Source organism: Plectrocnemia conspersa, unplaced genomic scaffold, assembly GCF_051122295.1.
Source record: "Plectrocnemia conspersa isolate PC_06_02 unplaced genomic scaffold, ASM5112229v1 ptg000009l, whole genome shotgun sequence".
Lineage (NCBI taxonomy): Eukaryota > Metazoa > Arthropoda > Insecta > Trichoptera > Polycentropodidae > Plectrocnemia > Plectrocnemia conspersa.
In genome coordinates this window covers 20871386-20890617 of record NW_028277173.1, presented here as the reverse complement: position 1 = coordinate 20890617, position 19232 = coordinate 20871386, and the positions used below count along the sequence as shown (strand labels likewise).

The window sequence follows — 19232 nt, the reverse complement described above, 5'->3', positions numbered from 1 at the left end:
CTGTACAGTTTTCTTTTTACTAGTGTTTATTTTTTATATAACTTAATAATCTAGACAGTAATGATGTTCAAATGTATTAAATACTATGTGTAATTTTCTTAACAAATTAATGTTTCACTGACACGTATAATACAAACTACATGCTTGTAAATATGTAACCAAAATAACATAAACATAGTTAAAACATAGAGATATCAACTCGATCTTAAATCCATGAGTGCCCAATCGATTTTTTTCTAATCATTACATAGGTTGCAAACTGTGGAACAATATTCTACATCAATAATAAACCTTAAAATATATAAAAATGATTCAATAATATGGTTACATCACCTCATACATTAAATGTATTATCGGGTCAAGATATAAGTATTTCCTCTTAAAAATATTTTTAAGTCATCTATTGGCTACTTAAAATCCAAATTTAATACTACTGCATATATTATGATTATGTTTAATGTTAAAGAATCAATATAAACTAAGTACATCATCTGTGCATAACTTCAGATTATTCAATGAGTTTTTTTGTAATTAATAGTAAAGTAATTTGTAAATATTCTTGTCAATAAAATTAATAAAATATATTTATTTTTCATTATTATTATTTTATATGAGTCAATAAACTGTAATACTTACTTGAGTTCTAGCAAATTTATTCAAGAAATTGGTCGTGCGAGGTCTTGATCGAAGAAAACTGTTGATTTGAAATGCAACTACTGGTCTTGGATACAGCCTCAATGTTCGAGTGTGTTCCGTAAAGTTTGCCAATAAATTTTGCGAGTTGAAGAATCGTACCTAAAATTATTTTATTACATAGCTTCAAATGATTGTAATTGTACTAAAATATAATAACATACCATAGCTACTCTCGTGGCAACATCAACCGAATCTACATCGTTTCCATAAATCAAGGGATTGAATCCAGAAAATCCCTGTCCTGGTCCCGATATCGAAGGTCTGCCGCATGCAGGTCCAGTTTGGCCCGACAACGGTTGCCTATATGAAGAACCAGTAGATGATGGTAATTGATTTTTATTTTCTGGATGAGTTGAAAGGTGTGTTTGATAACCGTGCGATGGAGATGAGCCACCGGAGTGTGGTGTTTGATGGCGAGAATTTTGAACCCTAAATTGTTTTTGATTTTGTAGTGTAAATTCAAACAAATGTTCATTGTACAAGACATGCTATATTGGCTGATTATATTTTATCTTACATAAGAGTAGCGCCTCCCAAACTGTCTCTTCTCGATGGTAATAAAGCGGTAATTCCCGGATTGCTCGTTTTACCTCCGTTTCCTGTGAGCATGCTACTTAATGCCTGTTGAATTAAAATTGTATATTAATTATTATATATTACACAAAAAAATTCTACTTATATTAAAATAATAATTTTACTAAAACATAATAGTAATGATATATATGGAAAAATTATTTAATAGAAGAAAATAGTTTTAATTAAGTATAAAATAATAATATAAAAAACATTTTCTTTATTAGATTAAATTATTTTAATTTATTATAGCAAAAAATAGATTAAAATATTTTTGGGAGATGGGAATAGAATTATAAAAGACAATGATTGCATTTTAATTATCAGTTTTAGTTCATCATAAAATATTAAGTAATAAATTTAAGATAAATTCAACTAATAAGATTGAAAGCAATACTAATAAAATAAATATATAAATATGTAAGTTTTATATTTGAGAAATAGTTTTTATTTTCCCACAGCAGCATTTATAATTTATATAGAGAGTGTGCCAATAGTCTTTGCTATAACTTATTTTAAATAGTAGGCATATTTTTATTTTTTTAATATTAAACCTTTAATGGATATACCTACCTATCAACTAATTTTCGCTGATTTTTAAATTCAGATATTTTATAAATATCTTCTAAATACATCTCTAATATTATTATAAGAAGAGATTGTTATATATTATTTAAATAGATGTTTTGCAGTATATTCTTAAAGAACAACTAGCAATAAAATATTATGCTTAAAGCTGAATATTCCATAATTTTTTTAGTAAATTTATGAACAAGATATTCATAATTTATGAATAAGAGTTTTAACCAATTTTGAGGTTACTCGAACGACCATTCGATTATACGAAAAGACAGTCGCAAAATTATAGCCACGTAGTAAATTTACATAACAATGGAAAAAAAATCTCTTGGTCAAATAATTGCGTTAATAATTAGAAAATCACCCATAAGTACAGCCGAGATAACTACTCTTTTTTGAAAATAACGCGCTAGACAATACATCCTACTCTACGCACACTACTATTGTTATTTTACTCTTCTGTTGTAAGCAATCGCTGGAGTAGCCATCTGGACCGTTTCTCTTAAGGCGTTAACCCATTTCGGTGGTGTGTCCAAGAAGTGATGCAATTGTTTGCAAACATTCTCATCTGCGATTCGTCAGAATCGGAGTTATGTCAGCAGAGATGAGCCAGGTGACTGTTTATATACAAGAGACACACAGATCCTAGCTACTGTACTGAAATCACAGCCAACAATAACATAACTCGACACACCAGCGAAGACTCTCTGACTTCCGAGACCAGTTATTTAACATCTGCATTTCTTTTAATATATAGTAGTACATATGTTTATAAAATAGCCTGTTACCAGCTTTTCTGGCGCTTATTTGGCTGCAAAGTCACACCCCTTTCGGTCTCAAAACCGGAAAACCTAAAATAACTTAATTCTAAAATATCTAACGTTTATCAATAGTTGAAATTAAAATCTTACATGTTGAAAAAAATATTGAAAAAATTAGTAATATAACTATTATTTATTTTCGACTTGTGTCTTGCAACAGATATTTTGGTAATTAACCTACCGCTTGATTTAAAAATGAGTTCGATTAATATAAAAGTATTTTAATTTTGTGTCTTATGACACATCGGTTAAAAAACTGACTAGTTTCGATAATATTTCAGAAGTGTTGTGTTTCATGACTAGTATGTTTTATATTTACCAAGAAACAAATTCGTAAGAATTATAACTTTATCAAACATATACTTAATAAAATTATTTATTGACCCACACTTTATATACACTGTTTATTTATTATTAAAAATGTTACGATGAATTTCTACATGATTTAAAAAAATAAATGATAATTACAGTAGATCCAACCTGGTCCATAAGTTGCATTGCCTTTATTAAAAAAAAACAAATAAGAAGATTATAAAAATAGTGTAGCATCAGAGCAAAGAGAGTGCATAGATAAAAGTAAATATATAAATATTGTATATTTCATTTCATTGCCATTATACTAAACCAAGTGTCTGTGAAATACATTTAAATGTATAAAGAAATTTACATTGAATTTATAAAAACTTTGCATTTATTGAAAAACTCACGAGCATTCACACCACATTTACATTAATATCGATGATAATTTGACTCTTAAATAATTTTTATACCTGTTTCAGATGATTTTTTAATATTGTCCCTTCCGGTTCTGGCAAACTTGGTAAGTCTTGATCGTTTCCAGTGGGAGGAACCAATTTATTAGCGTCCAAATCCACTAGCCAAATATCGTCAGGTAATCTGTAACAATCGTAATCATCATTAAACTGATCCAATAATTTTAAATCAATGAAAGGTAACTACATCTCACCTGAAACTCTTCTTTAAAACCAAGAAACTTGCTGGTATTCCAATAACGAATGGAGTGGGTGCCAATAAGAGTTGTTCTGCACAACTCATACACGTCGGTAATAATGGTATGACGGGAAACATATATTCTAATGGATAAATCATTGTAACAAACGCCATCACAGACATTGACAAAGCATTATAATCTCTTGATTGAAGAACGAGTTTGTTTTCTAGCAATATTAACGTCAATACTTTCAGACAAGTTTCAACACCTAAAATATTCAATACGTGTATAACAATAAAAATATGAAGTTTATTTATATAAGATGAACAAATAATTACCTAATAATTCTAGAGGTAAATGTAAAGGAAAATCGACCAAAGTAAATCTCGTATGATCTGGCAAAGCAAAAGTTAGAGGATCGTGAACACTAGGTGACAGCACTTCAACTTCTATTCTTGTTTTTCCTGGTATCGGAACGGGAGCAGATAATAACCGTAAAATCCATGTTTCAATTTCTTTGACGTCATGAATAACTATACTAGGCGTATTGTCATGTGACTGCCCAGTCAATACGGACCATACAGTATCCCTATACAATTAAAAAAAACAAATTTTAGTATTTTTAGCCATACAAGTGATCTCTCTATTTTGGCTAAAGATGTATATTTCAAATACTTTACCTAACAGTTTGTCTTGAAGCACCAACTCTACGAGGACTAGAAGATTCATTGCAAGCGTCTATTAATTTTTTTAAAATGAAAAGGCACTCGCGAAATATCGAAAAGAAAGGATGATGCGATAGAAGACATAACGATGTTAAAGAATGATTTCTTATCCTCTGAAATATAATTAATATAGTTTAATTAAAAGTAGAAGAGATCATAAAATATAAAACGTTCTAACCTGTCGTTTTCTTGAAGCTCTAGGACTTGGCGAATGACTTCCACCACTCTCAGAATCAGGTGCTTGTACTACACCCAACCTAGGAGCGTTGGGCATCAGAGGAACTGGTGTATCCGATTCTCTCCTCCCAGCGCCACTCAAACATTCTCTATCCGAATCGCTAGGTATAACATTACTACTCCTATAGTCACTAAAACAATTTTTCAGTGTAATTTAAAATATTTTTATATTATAACACAATAAATCAATTTATGTACTACCTTGAAAACGCAGAATCTGAACTCTTCTCCATACTCTTTCTCCAAGATTCCCTTTTAAAAGTACTAGACCTATCTCCTTTATTAACCCCCAGTCCGACATTAAGACTAGACTTTTCTATGGGACGATAAAAATTAACGCAAATACCATATCTCGTTTTTCCGGAATCTTTATCAGTCAACGTGAATACGAAGGAAGTCGCCTCTCTGAGAGCAGTTCTTTTCGGCCCCACAGAAACGCATCCTTCAGGTTGACAAAAATAAACCATATCGAGAGGCAATGCGAAATCTTTATGATCTGTAGGTGGATATCTTCGTAAAAGCTCGGGAGCCTATAAATAAATTATATAAGAAATTTAAAACTAATACTTAAACATATAATTATTTTTATAGTGAATGTACTCTCACCTGAACTGGAGGATTAGAATTATTTTTTAAGTTTCCAGGTGTTGATTTGGCCCCTACGATGGCCAAATAGTCTACGAGTCGTGGGCATAAGAACAGCTTTTGTATATCCATTATTGCTAATATTTATTATTTATTTCTATATATTTCACTTATCACTAGAACGGGCTTATACAGAGTCAGTCATGTCACCGTTTTACGTCCCACAAGTTAAAATTGTGCATTGTGACAGTGTTCAATAAGTTTAACGCGTTTAACTTGCTGTTCGAATCGATGGTATATGCTATAATCATTTTTCAGCCATTCAACCTGAAAAAATAAAAAAAAACTATTAAAAAACACAGCTATAACGTAAACATGTAAAGATCTCATTGAATATAATTTATCTCATTTTTTTAAGATTATCTTAGCTTAACCCTTTAAACGCCAGCGACTTTTTATTAAGTCTCTTTTTATAAATAAATATACAATACTTGGTTTACTGATAAATGAAGCTAGTACAATCTTTAATAATTAAAAATACATAATTTGTAAATAATTGGTTAACTTGTTTAAAAAAATAATTTGTAAAAAAAAAGACTCACCGATGAGTCGCTGGCGTTTAAGTGGTTAAATTTTAGTCATTGTAGTCAAACTCTTAACGTCAACTTTGGTTCAGCTTTGACGCCTAAAATCTAGAATTCAGCCTGATGTTTAGAGGCGACTAGATTTTTTAGAAGCAGAAAAGATTTCGAGAACTACAAACTATACATGAACTTGTTGAATGTTGGCAAACATATTAACTTATAACTAAATATATTTTTCTTATATAAAAATAAACGCGCTAACAGTTCAAGATAGGGTAGTTTAATTACTTATATTACTTCTTACAGTAAAAAATAATTGAATATTTAATCCTTAAGGTGAATATAGATGCAACATATAATGAATATAAACATAAAAAATCGTAATTAAAACTTTACTGTATAATTGACTATATATGTTTTTATGAAAATTAATTCAGCGCTTAAAGGGTTAGATCCCTTGGAAAACGGACAGGTGTAGTGGTAAATCTTAGCCTTTAAGGTTCATATTATTGATAAAATATAAATCGTAATAACCAGCACGATAGACCAGTGGTATAAGTCGGTTACTAATACTTGAAAGATCTGGATTCGAATCCCATATGAACACAAATGTTTTTTTTAATTAATATCGTGTCTCAATACACATCAATCTTCACAGATTAGGTTCTCTTAGAGTTTTCTAATGAATATCGTGAGGAAAAATTAAATTAAATCGGACTGTAACAATAGCTTATAATTAATAAAATACAGACTTTGATTTCAGTCTGGTGACTCACTACTCAATTAGTAGTATTGTAAAGCATTGAACTATTGTAGCGCATTAGACTAACGGCTCTTATGTTGCAACTGAAGATTTACAATAAATAAATAAATAAATACATGTAAAGTTAAATGTGAATATGAATTAAGATTAGGGAAAAGGAATAAAATGGTTACAAAAATCACTTATTGTCAATAGACAGATTGTGTAATAAAAAAGAAAAAAAATAAACGTTATCGCTCTGACTACAACCTGTATTGCTTTTCATAGAGTGCATTAAATATGAACATATGTAAGTGTAAATAATACGGTTCATCAATCGATACATATTGAACATAATATTATTCATAAGCAAAATAAAACGCTGAAAATCGATATACTTCATTAAATAGATCGATCAAAAAGTTCAAAGTCTCTTCGGATTCATGACCACCATGAATAGTAACGCACAAAAAAATAGCAATTGTCTCATTGTTAATGCCCGTAACCAAGAATGTTCACCATTAACAATGAGACAAACATCATGGCACAAGAGGGATTTCTTTTGACCACACAACACGGGTCGTTAAGAGAATCCCTTTTGTGACTAAACGGTGCGGATGCAATTAATCATCACAACAGCAAACCCTTTCCGTAGAATTCGAAAGTCGGAGCAAGCAAAAACTCGCTTCCAAATATGCAACATCCGATTTCTCGAATTCTACGAAGCGACTCCAGCGATTGGCTAGGAGATCGACGCACAAGCGTGATTGGCCAGCAAGGATGCATCCCCTAAAAGAATATAAGCCTGGACTCCGACGAGGAGACGGCGGTTGATCCGAGTTGATCCGCAGTGGACACAATACCTTGGCAGAGAGCCCGAGGCAATCAAGCGAGACGCTGAGGCACGAGACAGACCAGACGCCAGAGAGTGGAGTCAGCGGCAAACGACGACCAGCGGCCTTCCTGAGGAACCAGCTACGCGCCCCCACCTGACACTCCTGACACCTGTCGCATGCAGCTTGAGCCATCCTGAGCATCATCAACTGCACGAACTCCGACATCACGAGAAACGTCACGCCATATTCGTCCATAAACAAACTTGTAAATATAAAATAATAAACAGTCTAATAGGATTCGACCAGGAGTCTCATTGGCCGCGAGGTCAACCACCCCTAGGGTTACGCTCCCTAAAACACATTGCAATAAAGAAAACACATTAAAGAAGTCTGCATATAATTTTCAATGCTTTCACTTACAAAATATAAAGAAACAAGCAAATACATGTAATTCTCTTGACAAATAATGACAGAAGCATATTGTGCCAACTGCAACTAGTTTAGTATAAAGATTTATTTAATCGCCACACTACGCGTTTCTTGGGAAAGTTTAATACAATAGTTTTTCTTTTGCTCCTAACTCACATTTCAACGATATTCGTGAACAACACATGTTGTTACAATACGAAATTATAGTTAATGTATTAACAAGAGTTGGATTTACGTATACTAAAATTTTTCTTATGAAGAAATGGTACTTTTTTTATAGTGACAATTTGATCTTTTAAATATTTTAGTTAAATATGTATATTTCTCAATACTTTATACACCTTTAATAATCTAATTTATATATAAATTTATGCACTGATTTAAAATGTTGCAAAACTTTTCTTTCCATATATTATTTATGATCATATTCTTTGTATAATATAACTGAAAACCACAAAATATATTTGTTTTATAAAAAAAGTTTTATTATAAGTATACAAATATTATAAAAATTTATTGAAACACAAAAATGTAAATATAACCAAAAAACAAACGTAATCGCCCTTATTGATTTCGTAGCTACAGCTGATTTCCGGGCGTAACACCATGCTATTTTTATTGTCATCATCAAATATGATTTCAGCATAGATATGCATGGCTTGACAAAAAACGACGCCTCTATAAATATTTTCACCCATTTTTCGTGGGTGGACAAGTGATAATCGGATGCCTACGAGGGTTCTACGCCGGTGTCCTTGGCCCGAGTACGTCACAGCGCCGTACTACGCTGCTGTAGCGACTGTAACCCGAAGGGATCAATAAGCTCACTGTACGAACATGTATATCGTACAAATGTTTTCAGCGGCAGTTAAGCGTTTATGAAATGTGTAAAATTATATAAAAATCACTGTAACACAATTGCTTTGGTTTAAAGCTGTAGTCAGCAAACTGTTTTGGATATTACCTCATTTGTATATCACGATGTAACGCCCTATATTGAACATGAAATCATAAAAAAATATACGTTGAGCTGGACCAGGATTTAGCGTGAAGAGAGAAGCGGTTGCTTCTGACATATTCTTTACCTTAAAATTGAGCTTGTAGCTCTAAGCTAAAATTATTAATGTGTGGTAGGAACGAGTTCAAAGTGAAAGTTATCCGTTGAGGTGTACCAGTTTTTATACACATGGTCCCTACAGAGGAAGATTTAGGGCTCGCCCTTTTTAGCTATCATAAGCTCATGACCAATTATGCTAAAATAAAATATTACTATAATAAATTACTTTAAATTGAACAATGTTTAATACCAGCAATTGAAAAAGTCCACAGCTGCACTGCAATTTTAGAAATTATAGAACGTTTTCTTCATCATTATTTTATTTGTGGGTTATTAATTGTTATGAAGAAATATAAATAAACACTTGACATATAGTTGGACAATATTCAAATAACACTGTAAGTAAGTTGGACAAATAGTTGCTTCGAATACTTTGTTTAGAGTTTCTATTTTTATGATACAATTATCTAAGCTTAACTAATTTCTGTATATTGCTTTTCAATATGACAACTTCAATTATCAACAAATAATTTCAGTTTATGAGAGTGGAAAATTTAGTTCGCAAAGAGAGATTTTTGCAAACTGTTTGAAATTTTAAAAATATCTTTATAAATGACAGATATGCATTGTTTTAATTTTCAATATATGCTTCATTGTCGAAGCAATTTTTTAAAAGCTCTTCACTTTTATTTGTTTGAAATAAAATATATCCTGACTAATTACGATCGCTTATTAAATATTATTTTATTAATCATGTATTTATTGCGCCATTTAATTAATTTTTTACAGTCCAAGATTTTCTTTAATTATTAAAAAAATATTCATAATTTAATTGAAAGCTAGAAATAACCCCTACAGTTATTTTTAACTGTTTTGTGACAGGAATTTATATGGTCTCTATATAAGGTCACTTTGGCGATACGCTACTATACAAATTAAATCAAAAAGTTTGTTAATGAATTATTACTAAAAAACATAATAATCTTTTGCAATTAAAATAATTACGTAGCATTACTATGATATATAACTATATCTTTCAATTTAAATTTGATTGCATACCTTCAATCTTAATAAGGTTTCAATTTTGAGCGAAGCTTTCAATTTCATTGCATAACTCCAATCTTCAATAAGCAATTAACTTCATTGAAAGCACAAGGTTAACGTCGTATAATATGAAAATAAATTCACATAATATTTCCAATCTAATATAAATAACTTTATATAAAAGTAAACATATTATTTTAACAAAAAATAACTTTGCTAATAAATACCTATAAAATGTTTCTAATTTCGTTCTCGTAATCATGAAAGATTAATTTATATTTAGTAACTTTATTGATTATGTCCTGATTTTATCTTTGTTTCCATTTAATATAAATACACCTTATGAATATCACTATTCGTGATATAGGAATTATACAGTTAAAGTCGATATTAAATAAAAAATTCAGAAAAATGACAAGTAAAACATTTTGTATGAGTGTTTTGTCACAAATATATTACAATTTACACGTAAAAAATTCTCATTAGTCATTTATAATGCGGTAATATTTAAAAATATTATTGCTTTTAAATTTTTAAAGAATCAATAAAAATCATAATTTTTTAATATTATGCTACAAAATATTTTTATATGAAAAATATAATGCTTTATAAAAATAATACATAGATAATTTGTGGATTGCTTACTAAAAATTCTACATATTTTATTATTATTAATAATTGATATTTATTTTTTAATATATAATAATTTGTAAAAAAATTATAATCAACTTATTCTGTAATGTCACAAAATCACAACTATTATATAACATTTTTCGTATTATTTCTAAATAAATATATTAAAAGAAATTATTTGTTGCAAAAATTATATTAAAAATTTAATTTTTGATTTTTTTATTAAAAACAGATTTAAATTATTTCAGTGCATAATTTGACTTTCATATTTAGAAAAAAAATAGTATTTTGTCATAGCAAAATTATTCAAAAGACGAATAGTTGTAATCAATGCAATCTAAAAAAACAAGACCTTACAAAAAACCATATAAAACCAGTATGTAATTAAATTCATTAATGTAATCATTCTAGTTTTTAGCAAAAACAACATTAAAAAGTTAAGTCAAGTAACCTTTTTGGAGAAACGTACAGTAAAGTAGAAAGCAGCGTTAATATCGGTTCATCCGATATCAAGTTTCGATATAAATACTAAATATATATTTTATATAAGTTACGAAAGGTTATCTAAAAATAAATCTATTAAGAGCTTATTTTACAAAATAAATTAAAATAAAATAATAGGATACCAAAAATATTTTAATAATAGAAATTTGAAATGGAAATTGCCTAAGAAAATCCTACCAAAATAGATTTTTATTTGCTTTCAGTGAATGAATTCTAAATATATTTTTATATTCTATAATACACGTTAATTATGTATTGTGTTTTATATTTTTTAAGCCATTACCAACGCTACCCAGGCAAAAAAGAGGAAAGAGAAAAACGTCTGACACTACGTCGAGCACGAAATTAAATTATTGTCTAAGCTAATCGTCGGAAGCCAGACAAGACACCATAGGGTCAAAGATCGCTCACTTTGCAGACATCATCATATCAATTTACCCCTCCGATCATACTAAATTGCTTTCGAAAGCTTACCCGACGACAATTAGTGACAAAAATAACAATTTTCCGCAACGTGATTTCCAAATTTAATAATAACTTTCCGCGCAAGAAATAATGTGACCTTTTCTAAAGATAAAATTACACGTTCTTAGACGAAATTCGGTTGCCTGAATACAACGTGACTGAGTTAAACAAGCGAAAGCTTGTATGATTAAACCTAGATTTAATTTAATATTGTGTAACGTAAATTAATCACGATGTAACGTAGCTTAATGTCGTGTATAAGATATTCCCTTTAAAAATACAACATGACCTTTAAAATATAATACATATTACATCTCTTGCCATGAGAGCTTATAATCAGAAACACAAAGTGTTTTTAAAATACGATTTTTACAGAAATAGCTTTACTGAAAAAAATTACGTTGTTATATTTTCGATTAACAAACGCCTGTACTAAAAAGTTGCAAGAATAAAAGAGATTTTTATATATAAAATGTATTGCAAATAAAAAAAAATATTTAGGACCTTTTTTAAAGTTGCAATTTTTATACTAGCTGAAATTTCGAAAAAAATATTTAGGCTGGCTATGTCGAGAATTTCGCAGACATCGCTTACGTGTAGAGAGAATCTCCACTAGCTTCCGAAAGTGATTCTGAGATCTTAAGTGTAAGCTTTTCTAGACAGAACGTTCCCACTAAAGTCGTAGGAATATTTTAATGGTAAATAAGATCGATATAAATGACATTTTATGGCATTTTTCTACACTAAATGACAATTGACAAAATCATATTTTCATAGAAAATTTAAATCATTCTATAAAAAAAGAGCAAAAAATTTTAAAGAATCATCCATTTAAATTTGTAACTGCCGTATTTATGTCATTATGTTAGTGACGAAAATTATAATGTTGATCCAACAAAACTTGTCGAAAGTGATTGAAGACGATACTGTGGATTATTATTTCGATTTATGGAGACTGTGCATTTCCATTGATAAGGAAATGATCAGATTAAAAATATGAGGAGCAGAATGAATGATTTTGCAACCATTTAAAATGAAATCGAAAGCCAGATAACACCTAGTCTTAAGCTACTGAAATCCATTTAGAAGAATTGGCCGCTCAGTTTCCTGATGGTCGATAGTGAAGACCAAGAACATGAAGAAGAAAGTAACTGGTTGAAAGTCAAATATTGCGCGAAACCCTCAGAAATATTTTGTAAACCGCGAAAATTTTTTTTTAACTATTCAACAACTTTTAGTATTATTTATTAGCACTCAGGTGTGTCTCTTTTTTAGTACTCTACGAATGCATAGTTTTCAATAACCTCATTTAATTTTTAAACCCAGAAAAGGGAACAATTTTTGATACTTTTTACCTATAATTAGATTTCATTAATAAGATGTTTCTTTAATCGGCAAATTGTGGTTTCATGATTCATTTTTAAAATATCTGTCTCCAGTTAGTAAATATTAATGATTTACATTTTTTATACACATTACGAATTATGAATTCTGCATTTCTAAGTGAAATGATATTTAATATATTCACATCAACGAAGTAACTTTTATATTAGGCACTTTATAATTTATATAATATATCTATTAGTTTTCTTTGATAAGAACCAGCTGAATAAAATTATCAGCCAAGTAGCCCAATATCGCATCTCCAAAAATACCATTTTTCACTATAGGTTTAGAACCTCTGTTTTAAAGAAAAATTAATTTATATAACGCGCTTCTTTTAAAACGTTAAACCATTTGGAGCGCCTTTCGTATATTTGTATTTAAATCTAATCAAGCTGCAGCCCGTAAAACTGTTTATTATTCAGATCGACCTGACCCATTTACGCAAGAATTGGTCCAAGGAAGAGTCCTAATTCGATTGCTATGAATATTGACCGTTCTACATAAAAAAATAAAGATTGTATCGGTTTACTCTGTACACAATATTGAACGAAGATATAGAGCCTTTTATTAAATTGAACGATTGATGCTTCGAGTGGATAAACTAATATCGTATATTAGTTATTGTTGGGACAAGGTCATGTTCAAACACATTCGATTAATTATGGCGGCCGTTGGCTGTCTTTTGGACAAGAACGGTCCGCTTCCTAGAAAATCAATAATCTCTCCTGGAGGAAAACGCGAGCAGAATTTCCACTTCCGTTTATGTAATATTACATCATCCTTGAAGTACTATATTTCTTTCCACCCAAAGTATCGCCAACTAGCTTTAACTGATACGACTAATTTATGCAATAATTGTGGCTGTAATAGTACCATATACGTATACAAAATATGATTTACTAATTTGTCTATATTCTGTTTTTTAAGTAAAGACGTAAAAAACGTTCTATAGATGAAGTAAAAATAAAAAATATATATATAATATAATGGTTATGCCGTAATTTTAATCATATTGACATGAAACTTGTTCTAAGAACATACCTAGTAAATATTTTAGCTAAGTTCATAAACCAGCCTAATCTACCATGTTCTTTCAAAATGAAGGCTATATAAAAAAACGATTTTTTAGCTCATCAAAAAATGTAAATAATATTTTGAGTTACACTTTGTGACTAACTAACTTCTAAATGATCCTTTTTTTTAATACAAAAAACAGAATTTTTATTATTAATTCAACACTTATATGAAAAACAAACAATATTAATGGAAGGTAATGTAAAAGGTATAGTATATTTATAGTAACACATTATCCTGTTATTTGATATAGCAACTCAAAACAGGCTTTATTCACAGCCTTTTTTTTATAAAGTGACATTTGCGAGCCTATTGATATCTGATACGTTATTATATTAATTATTGATGAAAGTAAAAGTTATAAATAAATATTTTATATATATTATTATAAATAATTGCTCATTTTAGTATATGGTAAATTATAATCAGAAAAAAATTAATGGAACATTTTATTTCACAAAACACCATGGTGTTTTTATTTAATTAATCTTTCCAGAGCACAAATTATAAATGTTCCGAGAAATCTAAATTTTAATTAAAAACATAATTAACGCAGAATAAATCTTAAAAGCTTCTCAGACTCGCACTGATGTTTTTTCTAACAAAAATCTCGTTATTTTTACAGCTTCCTTAATAAAATGTTGTTGTTTATTTAATGGAATACCTCATTTATTTTGCTGTCAAATTAACTAGATACTTGTTGCAGTGAGGTTCTGATAACTGTCAAATTAGCGCATACCACAAGTTGCTGTCAAATAACCGCAAAATTGCTTTTGCCACTGAATAGACGAGTAAACGATGAACTGATATAAAATGAAAAATAGATTCTATATTGCCTGCCTTCGACATTGAGAAATTCTAGACTTAATTAAAATATTTATTAGATTTTTTTTAAGTTATTATTAAATATAGAACATATAATTCAGCAATATATTTAAAGTATTGAGCCTTTTTTATTAAAATAATATGTATGTAACAGGATACATTTCCATTTTGTACCAATTTATCATTGTTTGTTTGAGACTCGAATTTCAAATTGAAAATTGAATACTACATCGAAATACAAAGCCCAGTGGGAATATTGGGGATTTTATATAAATGGAACCGTTTTGTTATAACTTGTAGTATATTGTAGTATCAAATAAAAGTAATAATTTAAACGAGCAATATTTATCAAAAATATATTATTTTCTATTAAATATTAAAAATTGCTTTAAGAATCTCATTTGATTTGTACTGGACGTGACGAAGTCCAACTATTGATGATTATGGAAAAAGCACGACTTTATCCTAAAATTAAAAAAAAAAAATACGTCTCATAATCAATTGTAAAGAATAGTGAGAGATGATATAAATATGTACACCATATAATAAATACTCTTATGGTACTGACCTCGCGATCACGTGTTTATTTTCCTATTATATGATTAATTACAATGAAAGTGCAAAATTTCGATTAAGTATAAAATGACTAGACAAAGTATGCACTTACTATACGTTTTAAATAAAGCTTATAATGCTACATTTCGTGTATACGTATCCTTAGATAAAGTATGCTTTAACTAGTGAGTGTGTTAACTCTACGACGTGAGCTAGTTACATCATCAACGAACAAGATTTGACAGATGAGCGTGTTTGAAAATCGACTTAATAGCGAGCAATTGATTGTAGAGCTAATAAAAACAAAATTGTCGTTGTATGTTAGGTGCGAGTGCGAAGTAGTGAGGGAGAAATAATCAGAACAGTGAACACCCCATGAATAACTCTCTTAAATCTATGTAAAATGAGGGTTATATTAAATGGCAACAAGATTTACATTACATAAATAGTTTAAAATACCTATTAAATACTTATAAATTATTCAATTTTGAATACTTTGCCTAACACAAAACAGTTTATTAGAGAGAATACAATAACTAGTTACATTTTTCATCAATTATTTTGTATATACTGTATCTAAAGTAATTTGACAGTGCATACATTGCCTAGTTAATGTATGCATTTTCTAAATTCACACTTTGCCTGTAACATATATAGTAAAGAGCAAAGTTATTTACTGGATGACTACTTCATCTTCGGAGACAAATATATTTCCAGAAATGCATCTAATATCTATATATAGAGTTTTAATATTTTTTATTAACTATATATTTAGCAACAAAACTCTTTAAAAAAAGAAATGTTTCAAGTCACGTATCTGAATGTCTGCATCGATTTTTTTTAATAATTATCTTTGGCGTAGAAAATATACGTAACTCCGCGGCAATCGTTATATTTGTGTTTTAGTCAGGAATTAATGAATCCCTGTCTTTTTAATTTAATTGGAACAGTCGTAGCGTCAGTTCTTTGCCCAATCAAATAAATAGTATTTTTGTAGAAGTAAAGAAAAAATATTAATGCATGTTAAAATTAAAATTTTGTTAAAATAATTATCAAAATAATGACTTTTGACTATAAAGTCTTTAAACATTTCTACGGACAATGAAAAATTTACTTTAATAATATTTCTGAAACTTACTAATCTATAATCTACATTATTTTCTAGATTATTAATATTTGATAATTCCGTTCATTCTCCATATAAATATTTTTTAAAGAAATTTATAACTCGAATTTCGATTGACTATTTTAAATACTTTCCTAGATTCTAGACTGATTATTTTTACACAATAGTTAATGCTTATAGCCTATAAAACTTTTATATCTTTCAGAGCTAAAATATTAATAAAAATAATAATCTATATTTTATCTTTGCTTATAATAAATAATGATATTATACATAGCATACATTTAATTAATTTAAATTGCTTAAATTAGAATTAAGCTCTAGATTTTTTTATTGATAGTAAAGTAGAAATTAGCTTGTAATTTTGCATATAAATCTAATTATCTTACTTTTATAGCAAAGGTTTATTTTGCAATGTTTATTCATTAATCAAAATGGTGTTTTATATAGTTTTATTTCCTAGATACATATAAGAGTATATAAATCACATACTCATAAAATGCATATAAAACACTCGAACGCGTTTAACCATTAAACATTGTTTATGTTTCCATAAATCCCCCTTGCGTAGAGGGTTTACTGTTATATATACTACACGTATAAAATTAAGGTGAATTCGCCGACGATCGATAACCGTTAGAATTAAATTAGTGCAGCACTCACCCAGTGTTTGCGTCTTTGTTGAAGCCCTCTGCTAGCTGACTCTAAATCAAGGGCGTCGGCCGAGCTGAGTTTTCGTGGAAAACCCTTAGCGGGTGCGGAAATCGCGGAATAGCACCCTCTCGCTGTGAGCCTCAAAACGGTCTGGCGAGAAACCTGTCCTCGACCGACTACATAGCCATAACCCGTATTCGTTAGCTCGAGCGTTATCGGAATCAGAGGTGCGCAACCGTTACTGCAAAAACGGATGTGGTTAAAAAAAAGTAACCGATTAAATAATCGTTCACATTAGCATAGACACCCGGCGATTTAATAGCTTTTGGCGTAAATTATTGACTCCTGATAAGTTCAAACTTTTGCTTTTAAAATCGTTAAATCTTTCCGTGGCCGTCGTGTCGTGTAGTGTGAAGGATCTAAACATAAAATATAAATTGTTATACCACTTAACATGCGGGTGTTTTTTTGCAGTGTTCCAAAAAAATCATATTTTTTTATTGGAAATTATAATAGTAAATAATTATATATAAATAGGAAAAATAAAAAAAAAATGAAATTTACATTTTTTGCAAAATTTATGTTTTAAAATTACATAACGGGTATTTTTTGCATTGTTCCAAAAAAATTGTGAATATTATTTGTACCATTTCTTAAAAATCGTAAACAATAATTAAATAATGGAATGAACCCAATAATAAACAATGGACGTAAGGAAATAAAGATATCTTTATTTTTAAAACACATTCCATACGAAAACATATTGCGTTTTATAAATTCTAAGAAATATGGGGCAAAATAGTAATAAAAGTGTGTCAAATTATTGGAACCATAAAGCAACCCCAATTAGTCAAGGATACTTACTTGAATATGTTTTGCTGGCTATTCATTCGTTTTTTTTATTGTTTCTATGCCATCTAATACAATTGAGAAATACTTCAAGCGACAAAAATTTATGTAACACACCGCCTTGTATTTTTCAAATTTATGACTTCCACAGATAATAAAAAAGTGACCTTTTTTTTACTTGAAACGAAATGCCGATCGAGTCCCGCATATGCTCCAAAGCCGAGTATAATGACAAATATAATCATGTTTATTTGTGGGATCGCGTTTAACTCCGATTTTCATATTCCCGCACAGGCTCGACACCGCGCGTAATGGACATTTCTAAATGCACACACCCGCGCGGGACCGCGTGTAAAGTGGTTAAAAACGGTAACATTTCAAATATGATTAAACATTACCGTTATTAACGTTGGTCCAAGAGTGCAACTGCGTTCAACAGCTCTCAATAAAGTAATATTTGTTAAATTTACCGACCAGTAGTCTCTCTTTCAGAATATATATAATTCCTAATATATCGGAATGAGCTTTTGTTTTTCTATTAAATATTTTTCGTTGTTCCAATTAATTTGAATAATAAAATATAATTGAGTTTTGCGCCATTAATGGGTTATTTATCACATGTGAGCATCTGATAATTCAGTATGTGACAAAAAATCAATCCTAACAGTGCTTAAATGCTTTCATTTGTAACAAGCTAGTATACAGCTACTACTGCAATTCGTTTTACAATATTCGCAAGAACATTCTTGCGCATGCGCGGTCGCAAACGCTCTTCGATCTTAGCCGTGTCTTCTGTCTTCTGCTGTGCATCATGATTCCTTTTCTTCCAATACGATTTATTTATATACAATAAAGATAGACAATCTTTCAAAAAAAAGTAAAAGTAAAAAATATAAATCAAGTTTAATATCAATAATTAATATCACATGAATTGCAAATTTACTATATGCGGACACCAGTAATACTACGTTTTACAGACTATGCGTCATCCAAAATTAAGTAATAAAATAATACAGATAAAATATACGAGTCTTAAAAAACCCTTATTATTAACAATAGATAATAATAATTAAAGGCTGTTGTTATTTTTACACTAGAAACTACTATATTTATTATTTAAAAGCACACATTTTATTTTATATTCAGCTAATATTTAAATTAGTTTTTAATCATACATTATTTTATTTTATTCAATTATTAAAAGATTTTAGTTTTTTGTAATAAAAAATAATTAAATATAAATAAGATAATAAAAATAAATTTCTCTATTTTGCGTAAAGCTGTTAAGAGTTAGAAAGTCA

General features: G+C 29.3%; 1 protein-coding gene across 9 annotated transcripts in view; it reads right to left on the bottom strand.

Moving 5' to 3' along the window:
* The window catches only part of Rab3-GEF (Rab3 GDP-GTP exchange factor), a 32671-nt gene extending 15366 nt beyond the window's left edge, over nucleotides 1-17305 (bottom strand). For 4 of the 9 annotated variants that reach the window (XM_088192652.1, XM_088192656.1, XM_088192659.1 and 1 more), the window contains exons 1-12: nucleotides 17092-17275; nucleotides 5190-5495; nucleotides 4785-5113; nucleotides 4525-4714; nucleotides 4302-4459; nucleotides 3960-4210; nucleotides 3637-3889; nucleotides 3440-3566; nucleotides 3138-3170; nucleotides 1214-1317; nucleotides 858-1125; nucleotides 637-795 (exon numbers count right to left, since the gene is read on the bottom strand). In XM_088192652.1, coding sequence (XP_088048778.1) covers nucleotides 637-795; nucleotides 858-1125; nucleotides 1214-1317; nucleotides 3138-3170; nucleotides 3440-3566; nucleotides 3637-3889; nucleotides 3960-4210; nucleotides 4302-4459; nucleotides 4525-4714; nucleotides 4785-5113; nucleotides 5190-5300 — 1983 coding nt within the window. In that variant the 5' untranslated portion in view covers nucleotides 5301-5495; nucleotides 17092-17275. Of the gene's footprint in view, nucleotides 1-636; nucleotides 796-857; nucleotides 1126-1213; nucleotides 1318-3137; nucleotides 3171-3439; nucleotides 3567-3636; nucleotides 3890-3959; nucleotides 4211-4301; nucleotides 4460-4524; nucleotides 4715-4784; nucleotides 5114-5189; nucleotides 5496-17091 lie in introns of those variants that run through there. The other 5 variants (XM_088192657.1, XM_088192658.1, XM_088192653.1 and 2 more) reach the window with 4 other exon arrangements.
* Nucleotides 17306-19232: the final 1927 nt, after the last annotated feature.